The following is a 12,020-nucleotide window of genomic DNA, read 5'->3' as shown; positions in this document are numbered from 1 at the left end:
CTCTGCCTCCCGAGTGCTGGGATTAAAGGCGTGCGCCACCATCGCCCGGCTAATAGATTTGTTTTAAAGAGCAATCTACTGTAATTCCTAGTAATGATTTGAATAAGGTTTCGTAGATTAAATTTAGCATCTCAAAAACCATTTTTTAAAATTTGTAGTTGGAAAATATTTCAGTGTTTGAGTAACGTAAGCGTGGACTTTAATATAAACAAATATATGGTCTTATAAAAGTTATAGTGTATATTAGGTTGGTCTCATTTTATAAGTTGTTTGCAAATGGCTGCTTCTTTTTCTTACAGATCACCTGTTATTTTTGCGTCAGTACATCTGGTACAGGTGAGCCTTCAGTTCTTACAAAGATTGTCATTTGTGATTTAATGTTTTGAATATCAGATTAAGGTGAAGATATAAATATATATATCCAGTATATATGGAAATTCAGGCTTTGGAAGTTCCAATTTGTTGCTGCCGTTTCAGTTTCTTAGTGGTGTGTTTGAAAAGCTCAAGTTTTTTTTCCATTTTTTTTATTAATTAACTTATTTTACATCCCAACCATGGCCTCCCCTGCCTTCACCCCTCCCCCATCCTCCTGTGTAATCACTCAGAAAGGGCCATGGCAAACCTAGTTTTTAATAGGCATGTCACAGAATTTGGTGTCAGCTGGTGATGTCTCAGTACACTCATTGTTCCCTTAGTCCATAGTGATCATATCCTGCTCGCTTCCATTCCTCGGAAGAGCATCCGTAACTGCATAGGAAACACCCCTATGCTACATGTGTGTCTTGTATATGATAAGCAGCCCGTTTGTTCTTGTTGTTGCATCAACTCTGTGGTCAAAAGCTGGCTTGCTGTGTGGTAGGTCTTCAGATTTTACCTCTTGTGCTTTTTTTTTTTTCTTAAATTCTTTGCATGTTGTTATGTTCAACTATGATGCTGATTTTTCAGGTTCAACAAGGACAAGGAAATAATTAATCTGATAAAATGATATAATTCAGCATTTAGCAATGTTTGTAGTGTGTTTTAAAAGTAGACTTATTAATTGCATGTTGCTTTCTCCAAACCTTAAACTTAACAGTTCTAAAGATAAGATAGTTCTAAAATAGAGACCTTTGATCACTTGTAGAATTATTTGCTCAGTGTTTTTTATTTTATTTTATTCTCTCTGTCTCTGTGTGTGTGTGCACGCAAGTGTATGTATGTGATGTGTTTGTTTTTGTTAGTTTTGATTTTTGAGGATGTAGGGCCCAATAGGGTAGAGATGGTTGAGGAAATTGGCTGCATTGGTAATTGTATGAACTATAAGTATGCCATTGGGTCTTTATCTCCTACTCATGAAGTTTCATATATCATATTAGTAGTTTTTGAACTGGGGAGATGGCTCAGCCATTAAGAGCACTGCTTGCTCTTCCAAAGGTCCTGAGTTAAAGTCCCAGCAACTACATGGTGGTTCATAACCATCTATTATGAGATTTTGTCCCCTCTTCTGACCTGCAGGCAGATCACTGTATATATAATAAATAAGATCTTTTAAAAATTGTAAAAATTTGGTAGTTTTTGGATTTAGGTTTACTAATATTCAAGTTTTTAAATATAAAACCCTCTCTTTTAATTTTTCCTCCTTTCCATATGATTTTATGATTCATTCTTAAGCTAGCTTATGTGCTGTGCTTTCAGCCCTGCTCCGTTTTTGCTTCCTGAGGGACTGGTTCGCTTGGTCAATAAGCAGATTAACTGGCATTTGGTTCTTGCGAAGTAAGTATGTATAAATTCACTTCAAACTTCTGTCTGCATTTCTTCTAAATCTAGATTCAGACATGTATTTTAGGGGTCCTTGTGGCTTTCATTCTTGATTTGTATTAAATTCCCTTTTGTTACATATGGTCATTGTTGCTTGAGCATATTAATTTAAGCTGTATTGAATCATTTCTATGATTTTGTACTTGTATATTCATTCAGTTGTCAAGTCAGAAGGTAGATAATGAAAGCAAAACTTTAAAAAACTTACTGTAAAATAATCCCATCAAAGTAAAGACTCTAATACTCACAGCAGAATTTCTTTCTCTTTTCTCCCATGAAGCAATGGCAAGCTTTTGGCAGCTGTCCAAGACCAGTGTGTGGAGATCAGGTAATTGTTAATGTAGGCTCTATGGAAAATTTCTTTTGAGGAGAAAACCCTCATTCCTTATACATAAGAGCTAAAGTTTTAATCTTTTCATAGGTGATATTTGAAGGGATTTTACTTTTGTGACGTATCAAAGACTGACTTACAAATGATGCTCTCTTAGTGTGGTTTGCTCATCTCTGTACTTATCTGCTGGCTCCCGAGAAGTGATACCTTCTTGCTACATGAAGATAATATTCTAGAAGTCTGGAAGTAACTGTTGTTGGACTAGTTACTGATGAAATAGTTAATTAGACCAATGTAAGATGTCTCAAGATATGAAACAAAGCAGGGCAATGTTGTGTGATATTTAACTCCTTTGCTTTTTGAGGGGCCTACCACCCAGCTCCCAGATAAATCACAAATGGAGACTTATTTTAGTTATGAATGCCCAGTCTTAGCTTGGCTTGTTTTTTTTTTTTTTCCTGCCATTTTCTTAAGTTATCCCATCTATCTTTGGCCTTGGGGCTTTTTCCTTTTCTTAAATTGGTATATCTTATTTTTCCCTCATTCCGTGGCTGACTGTGTAGCTGGGTAGTTGGTTCCTGATGTCCTCCTCTCCTTGTTCTCGTAATGCTCGTCCTCTCTCCTCCCATATTTCCCCTTCTGTTTATTCTCTCTGCCTGCCAGGCCCACCCATCTTTGCTCCTGCCTTGCTATTGGCTGTTTATCTCTTTATTAGACCATCAGGTGTTTTATACACACAAGGAACCACAGCTTTACAGAGTTAAACAAATGAAGCATAAAGAAAAGTCACACACCTTAAAATAATATTCCCCAGCAGGGCAGCTTTGCAGTAATGGCATAAGTGTGGGAATATAGAACTGTGAATGACCAAGGTGATTACTGGAGATCTGTGTGGTGTCCACTCAGTGCATTCAATGATACTATGTTCTTATCTAAAATATCCCTCTAGGGGTTGGAGAGATGGCTCAGTGGTTAAAACTGCTTATTGCTCTTGCAGGGACCTGGGTTCTGTTCCCAGCACCTGACCTGCATGGTGGCTCACAACTGCCCATGGCTTCAGTTCCAGGGACTCTAATGCCTTCTTCTGTCCTTCATGTGTACCTGTGTGCACACAGTACACACGAACTCACATAGACACACACATATGTACATTAAAAAACATACTTTTTAAGCTGGCCTGGGTTGCAAACTCAGGAGTAGTTGGTTTGTTTTGGAATTTGCATCAATCCACCAAATATTTGCCATTTCTAATATTGAGGGTCCCCCTTTTAGTAGGCAAAGCCTACCTATTGGTTGTCAGATATAAGTGGAGGGCTTGGGTGATGGCTGAGCAGATAAACAGCTTGCTATGCCATCTAGAGGAGTGGAGTTTGGATTCATAGAACCTATGTAAAAGATGGGTGGGCATAGTGTCCTACCTGTAATCCAGTTCCTGTGGTAGGTGGGAATGGGATCCCCACAGCAATGCAGCTAGCCACAGAAACTGAGAGCGTTAGCTCTGGTTTGAACACGAGACGCTGTGGCAGCATATGAGGTAGAGACTGGTAAGGAAGACATCTGTTGTCACTTTTGGGCCTCCCTATGTGCACATGTCCACCTACACATATGTGGTGTGGATGCATACTGACATGCACAGCACACATATAAATACTTAGATACTAATGGAAATGTCTTTTGCTGCTCCACTGTTCTCACTAAAATAGCACTAGTGCCCATTCAGTTGCTCTTGCGTTGGTGTTCATTTTCTGCCCGTTTTCGGTTTTTTTCTTCCTGTGTATCCAAGCAGAACTGGATTCTCGCAGCTCTTTGGAGGAGTAGAAAAGTCTTTCCCTGTCAGGTACTGGCTTCAAGTGGGGAGGCTTTCTGAGTCCTTTCAAGCCACCAGGGAAATAATGGCAGTGATGACATCTTCCCTTGCTCAGCACTTTAACCAGATATGGCTATATAGATCCCTCTGTTTTGTTTTTAAGCATGTTGTTAAGCATCCATTTGGCAGCATTTGAATTTATACCATTAGTAGGGATGGCTAGACTCTCCTATTCCATTTGTTGCAGTTCTGTGAAGTGTTTTGAGAAACAAGCTTATAGTATCTACCTTACTTATAAACAGCAGTCAGAACACAACATTCACTTTTCCCTTGAAAAGAGAAGATGGATGAAGTGATTTTTGATGTAAGAGTCAGGACATGTATGTGTGATCAAGATATTTGCGTCTGAGAAGGAGAGCTTGACCAAAGATCCATGGAACTTGCCAATGAAAATTTAGGAGAAAAGATAATTTGCAAAAGCTTTGTAATACACACAAATTTTGGTATGAGATGAGCTCCACCAGGAAGCCTTTGAGAACACACTATGTGTGGGGAGCTCCTCACACCATGACACCGGTAACATTGAGCACACGTAGGGTTACTCTTAGTAAGTTGATGCCAGTGCTTGGTGTTAGGTACTCCTGTTAACTCATGATATTCTCATAGATCTGAGATGTTGGGTAGATTTTCCTCTGCTTTGGAAATGAAGGATAAATGATATATGTAAGAATTCAGGATCCATTTTTGTAGCTTCAGGTTTTATGCACTATGTTTCTGATGTGGGATTCCCCTCTGTATGCTATGAATATGTTTTATTACTATTAGTTAATAAAGAAGTTGTGCAGAATTTAGCTAGTGGAGAAAACTAAAGTGAATGCAGGAAGAAAGGAGGCGGAGTCAGGCAGACACCATATAACCACCCAAGAAACAGGATGTGAGATAACAACCCACAAATCTTGTGGTAAAATATAAAATAATAGAAATGGGTTAATTTAAGATGTGAGAGCTAGCTAGGATACGCCTGAGCTGTTGGCCAAAAAGTTTTTGTGTGATTATTCAGGTCTGAGTGGCCAGGAAACGAAAGTGCAGTTTCCATTTCCATTCCAGCCATGCTGTGCTTTGGTATGGATGCTGGGTGTCCCCCTCATTATGATTAGCACTTCTGTTTTCTACAGATCCAGCATGTGCCATTTTCAAGGAATGCATTGTGAATGGGGCCTGGGACCTGCAGCTCTGATTTTATTGTGTTTTTTTTATAGTTAGGGATTGTCTCCCTCAGTATGATATATTCCCACAAATATAAGGGTGGGGATGTAGCATAGTGATAGAGCTCTTGTCTACCTGGGGCAAAGCCCCAAGTTCAATTCCCTCTGCTCAAAAAAGGTGACTTGACCTCCACTTGTTCCATTTCTCTGAACATAATAGGAGTTGCTAGTCTCCATGTGATGAGCAATGCCAGTGCAAGAGGAGGAACAGATGCTAAGAGGGGATGATGGGGTGTAGCTTTGTTCAGAGTTGCTGTTTAGCTGCTTTTGTGTTGAATGGATATAAGCACAGGTCTGGACTTGGCAGTGACCTGAAAGGAAGTGTTTTCTAGTAAATGAGGAATAACCAGCAAAGTACAGTGTATGTAGCGATTGTCCTGCAGCTTTTCTTTGAGACGGGATCTCTCTGTGTGACCCCAGCTAGCCTAGAACTTTTAATTCTCTGCCTCTGCCTTCTCAGTGCTGGGGTTACAGGTGTGTGCCACCATGTTGGACTGTTTTTGAATTTTAAAGTCACTTTCTCTTTCTCTTCTGTGTGTATTCTATCCACAACAGTGATGAACACAAGTGGCTTAATTATTTCAAACATTGCTGAGACAAAATACCTAACCAAAGCAGCTTAGGATCAAGGAGTTCATTCTGGTTTCTGGAAGCTGTAGTCTGTTGCAGTGGGGAAGGCGCGATGGCAGGAGCCTGAGGCAGGCTGGGTGAACCGCATGAGTGCTCAGGGACAGGGAGAGGACAGGAAGGAGGGCTGGGCTCCAAAACCTTCACTTTCTTCAGCAAATGTCCACCTCCTAAAAGTCACACAACTTTCCCAAACAGCCCCCAGCTGGGGACTAAGTGGTAAAGCTCGTGGGCTTATGCAGGGCAATTCCCATTTAAACCACATATACAATGTGAGACCTGCTCAGTGGTAGCTGTAGCAACACCGTGCATGTGTTTAAGGAGTAGTTCTCTATAAAAGTCAACTGTGGGAGTTGGTGCTAGTGTTATGACCTAAGGGTCATTATTTGTCATAGGAGTAATTGTGAACATGAAATGGTTCCTGAGAAAAGAAACACCGAAGCAGTTTAATTTTTGAGAGGTAGCCTTGCTTTCTGCAATAGTATTTGGGTTGTTGTTTTCCAGTGTTATTGTGTTAAATGCTGTCACTAACTTACTATACTGTCCTTAACTTGCTTGTGCTAGGGGCTGATTTTGGATAAAATAACAATGTGTGAATTCTTCTTTAATTTGCATGTTGGCAGTAGCTACAGTTTTTGAGTGGTTAATAGATGTTTACTTTATTCAAATAGTGAAGTAATAATTCCATATGGTTGTGGGCTGCTGCTAGTATGGGAACTAGTTAGAAGTTGTGAAAGACCCCAACAAAGACAGGAAGAAACTGAAGAAAATGTGTAAATATCCCTACCACAAGTTTGCTCTATGAAAGTGAATAAAGTATGATGGTTTTAGCAAAACTGTTAGGTCCATCCCTCTTTCCTCTTCCCACTCATTTGCTGTCACGTGTAGGATGGATTCTACACTGACATCTCCTTCAGTTTTCTCTGAGCTGTGTGAGGCGCTGTCATCCATTGTCTGAAGGGAAGGTTATGTTCACCCTTTGTCTCAGCCTCTGAGATGGAGTCGGAATCAGGTCAGCTTCATTTCAGAGCCAGTTCTCTCTGCCTCGTCCCACTTGGGAGCTAAGCAGTGTGTTGTCTTGGATACTTATTTCTGTATTTATGTCTGTAGTCATAGCTAACGTTACTTGAAAAATAGCTAAAATATGAAAAGTTTTTGTAAATTATTTAAAAAACAGTGCTTAGTTAGTCCCTTTAGAAATAATAGAAGATATAGTTAAATAGAAAGAATTAGTAATCACCTTTTTGACTATCCAACTTGTTTACTATTAATATTTTGATATATGTTGTTTGAACCTTGTCTTTCTGTCTGTGTGTATGTGTGTGTATCATTAGTGGATAATATTGTTTATTCTACTTGATGCCAACTTGTGAATTACTCTTGTGATTTATAAATTTAATTTACACTTTAAAATTTATATCACTTTTTTTCCTTGGTAACACTTGAAATTAATTTATTATGAAATTGTTCCATGTCAGGTATAGTAATTGAATAATATTTCATTGGATGTGCACAGCAAAATTTAATTAATCTCCCATACTTGGTATGTTTTTCTTCTTTATAAATTGGATTACCTTAGTTTCCTTGATAACTATATAAATCTGTAATTATTTCCTGGGAATAACTTCATAGAAGTGAAATTGGTTAGTCAAGTTCTATAGATATTAAAGTTTTAGGTAATTATTTTAAAATTATGTTCTTAAAAGTTCACCAGTTTTTGTTTTGAACATAGTTTGTACTAATTATGCTCCTACATTCTATATTTCAGGATTATAGATTGTAAACAGGTCACTGCTTTATGTATTATAACATATTTAGGTTATGTGATTTATTAAGCTACTGATTTGTGATCAGGCTTTTTAATATGCTACATATCAGTGGTTCTTAACTGATACAGTGTGTGGAGCTTTAGTCTATAATCTTACTTGGGTCCCATCCTAGATTTATTGAATCACATCTTTTGAGCTGGTGGTGCAGACTCCTACTGTATCATAAGATCATGCTTAAGCCCACTTCTGCTATATCACAGTGTTCCTGCTCTAGCCCCATTTCTGTAATAATAAGATTGCTAATGAAGGAATCCAGTTTGGGACACTAAACCACCTGTCTTTGTGACAGAGGGATTACCTACTATTATGTACAGGTGTTGTCTAGATCACAGTGTTTCGTAGACTTACATATCAGTTTATTATGGTAAAACTATTGTTTTTATTTTTCATTTGTAGGTCTGCAAAAGATGATTTTACATCAATTATTGGGAAATGTCAAGGTAAGAGTTTCCAAAATATTGAAATATGAAAATTTAAATTTTGTAATGATTTACAATGTTTCTGTAAAGTTTGAATAGATATTCCCAAAGTACTTACTAGTAAGATCTTATTATGACTTTATTAAACTTATTTAAAAAATTATAATTATTCTTTAATCTTTAAATGTTTTGATTTAACATATATACTTTTTAGGGCTTTGAACTTAAATTGTGTTTTAAAATATTCAAGTCTTTTTTTTTAAAGTATTTGTAAGTACTGTAGTCTTTTGTTTTGGAAGTAGTACAGGGATAAATACTTAGTTATAATTTTAAAGTTGTTCAGATTAAAACTAATAAAAATGTTTGGGATTTGATCTTTCTTACTAATTCTTCTAAGTTCAATACTAGATATTTTGTTTTATTGACAGAAAGCTAACACATTCTGGCCTCATTTGTGTTTTCTGTTCTAGAGATATTTTGTTTATGATCTAACAAAGTTTCTGAAGATTAGAGTGCAAAGCTAGCCACACTAGTAAGCCATACAGTTTAGGCAGTGATGACAAACATCTTTAATTCCAGCAGCTACATTAGTTAGTCATAGAGGCTGGGAAGTACTGGTCATGCCTTTAATCTCAGCACTAGAGAGGAATATAAGGCAGGATGAGATAGGAACTCGTTGTCTTTTTCAGTCTGAAGATTTCATAGAGGTAAGAGCTCTTTAGAGGTTTGGCTACTTTGCTTTTCTGATCTTCAACTTGAACCCCAGTATCTGTCTCTGGGTTTTTATTAGTCATGCTACATCTAATGCCCAACGTTTGGGGTACAAATTTATGAAAAAAGCCATTTGTCTGTAGCTTTGCAGCCACCTGCATAGGCTAGAGCTCCATGTGGCTGGAGTCACCGCCTTACCGCCTTGTTTTTCCTTACTATCTCATGGTGGACTTTCCTTGAACCCCCTTCTTGCACTGCTGCCAAATTAGGTAGCTGCCTTGAAATCCAATCAGACTTTTACTCTTCTACGCAGTGAGAAAATTGGGAATTCTTAAGGGAGGAATTAGTTAAAAGGGAGAGTTTGTTTTCCATGTTAAAAAATGAGGAACACAGTTACAATAGAGAAAATCTGGTCTCTATATGATTATGTAATTCATAAATTAAAAATGGAACAACTAAATGAAGGGATAATCAACTGGGATTGATATACTGTTAATTGTCATTTTGATAATCCTTGTTGTTTTGATAATTTATTCATTTATCTCTTAAAAAGTTGTTTGGTTTGACTGCCAAGATAAAGGCCTTAGAAAAACTTAATAAAACAAATCACAGAGATATTCAAATTTAGACATAGGAATTTAATGGAGAATCAGTTTCAGCATTACACTATAAGGTTAGAGATAAACAGCCTAAGGTTTTTAAACAATCTAGTAACCTTACAGGAACATCTGCCAAATGGTAGATATACCCAAGGTTATGCAAGAGTTAAATGGACTCCTTTGGAAATGTTGGATTTAAGGAGATTCAAGGAAGTAATAGTCTCAAATGACAAGCATTCACCTTTTGTGAAGCAAATGTTAAATTCAAGGTCAGTTTGTAATAGAAGTCTTCCTAAAGGCTGGGTAGACTTGGTTAAAGCTGCTTTAGAGCCTGATCCACATTTACAATGGAGTATCTGGTTCAGAGAAGAGGCTAAGACAGTTGAACAATGGAGTAAAACTAGACGTAGGGAAATCTCCCAAGATCAACTTCTTGGAGAAGGAAATTATTAACAGTAAAGAAATTGCTATTGTAGAAAGGCAATCTTTATATTATGACCGCATCCCGGCTTTATGCTGTATAGCAGCTTTGAATGCTTGGGACAGAATTGGAGAAGTAGGAAAGGAAACTAAGTCATTTACTAAAGTTATACAGGGCCCAAAGAAAGGCTTTATGGATTTCTTACAAAGATTGACTTCAGGAGTAAATAGAATGATACAAAATTCAGAGCTTAGACAAATAATAATTGAATCTTTGGCTTTTGAAAATGATAATTCTCAATGCAGAAGGATAATTAGGCCTTATAACCAAGATCAGCACCCTTAGAGGAATGGATCCAAGAGACATATAGGAAAGGTGATTTCCAGAGGTTTAAGTTAAAATAAAAATGTCAATTGTTATAATTGTGGCAAACAATGTCACCTTAAAAGTGATTGTAAACAAGGCATTCTTAGAAACAATGTTTATTCTAATCAAAACAAAATGCCCTTTCCTTCTGGATTATGCATAAGGTATAGCAAAAGCAGGCATTGAAGTATAGATCAACAAGAGATTTTCAGGGTAACACTTTGCCATCAGGAAACTCTGTGAAGGGGGGCCTCTTGCAGGCCTCTGTGCCAAATCCAGTTTAGCCATTTACTGCCATCTAGCAGAAATTCCTTCCCGGATTAATTGAAGAGCCTAATGCCTATTTTAAGAAACCATACTGCTCTGGATAATAGAACAGCTATAGAAGAGACAACAAAAAAATTTAGGGTAAACCATAAAGCCAGGATTTTGGCAAACTTCTATAAATGGACAAAGACCAGAATTAAAAATACAAATAAATGACATTATTGTCTGGTAGACATAGGTGTGATGTAGCAATAATTTCACCAAAATCTTGGCATCCAAATTGGCCTCTTCAGGAAGTAAATATTCAGCTTTTAGAGACTGAAACTTTATCTCAGGTAAAACAGAGCACGAGTTTGGTCAAATATATAGACCCGGAAGGACAGAGAGGAAAATTAAAGCCACATGTGGCTATCATAGCAATGAATTTTTGGGGATGTGATTTGTTACAGTAATAGAATACTCATATTAATATTTCCCCAGTCTTAGAAACAAACCGTAAATTAACATGTTTCTGGGAAAAATATTAGAAGGTATTATAAAGAATAGTCGCTGACCATTGAGGTTGTATAAGAACAGGGCACAAGAGCTGCTAATATTCCAAAGGCACCAATAGTCCTACCTTTTAAATGGTTGACAGACAAAGCTGTATGGGTTGCATAATGGCCTTTAACGATAGAAAAACTGCAGACTTTATTATAGCTGGTGCAGGAACAATTAAACGTTCAGCATATTGAAGAATTAATCAGTCCTTGGAATTCTTCTGTATTTGTTGTTAAAAAGAAATCTGGGAAATGGAGAATGATAACTCACCAAGATAGGATAGAGAATGGAGTATTTTCTTTGAGTTTGTCAAATGCAAATGGACTAGACATTGTTGATGCACTTATTGCCTGTATATATTGTATATAGTTACTATACTTATTGTATATAGTTTTTCTTATATTAGTTATAACCTTTTTATATTAAACAAAAGAGGGGAAATATAGTGATATTTTGTTCATGATATATCAAATAATGTTTGCCTGAAGATCAGAGTGCAAAGCTAGCCGTACTAGTCAGCCATACAGGCCCTGCAGTGGCGGCACACACCTTTAGTCCCAGCAGCCACACTAGTTAGCCATAGAGGTCAGGTGGTGGTGGTGCATGCCTTTAATCCCAGCACTAGAGAAAAATATAAAGTGAGACGAGACAGGAACTCACTGCCTTTTCCAGTGAAGATTTCATAGAGGTAAGAGCTCTCTAGTGACTTGGCTACTTTGCTTTTCTGATCTTCAGCTTGAACCCCAATATCTGTCTCTGGGTTTTTATTATTTATGCTGCAATCTGTAATATGCACATAATTTTTAAGTAATAGAGAATTTTTTTTTTTTTTTGGTTTTTCGAGACAGGGTTTCTCTGTGGTTTTGGAGCCTGTCCTGGAACTAGCTCTTGTAGACCAGGCTGGTCTCGAACTCACAGAGATCCGCCTGCCTCTGCCTCCCAAGTGCTGGGATTAAAGGCATGCGCCACCACCTCCCAGCTAATAGAGAAATTTTGAATTAACATGTATAACCTTTACTCATTGTTGCATGATCGCTATTT

At 37.4% G+C, this 12,020-nt stretch overlaps 1 protein-coding gene across 3 annotated transcripts in view; it reads left to right on the top strand.

The window, feature by feature from the left end:
- Nbas (neuroblastoma amplified sequence) overlaps positions 1 to 12,020 on the top strand; it is a 313,151-nt gene that overhangs the window by 3,844 nt on the left and 297,287 nt on the right. For all 3 annotated transcript variants that reach the window (XM_026788959.1, XM_013353527.1, XM_005366539.3), the window contains exons 3-6: positions 300 to 336; positions 1,675 to 1,752; positions 2,078 to 2,125; positions 8,053 to 8,096. In XM_026788959.1, coding sequence (XP_026644760.1) covers positions 300 to 336; positions 1,675 to 1,752; positions 2,078 to 2,125; positions 8,053 to 8,096 — 207 coding nt within the window. The remainder of the gene's footprint in view (positions 1 to 299; positions 337 to 1,674; positions 1,753 to 2,077; positions 2,126 to 8,052; positions 8,097 to 12,020) is intronic.

This window comes from Microtus ochrogaster, unplaced genomic scaffold (assembly GCF_000317375.1).
Source record: "Microtus ochrogaster isolate Prairie Vole_2 unplaced genomic scaffold, MicOch1.0 UNK10, whole genome shotgun sequence".
NCBI lineage: Eukaryota > Metazoa > Chordata > Mammalia > Rodentia > Cricetidae > Microtus > Microtus ochrogaster.
The sequence above is the reverse complement of the archived record's forward strand: the minus strand, read 5'-3'. Positions and strand labels throughout refer to the sequence as shown.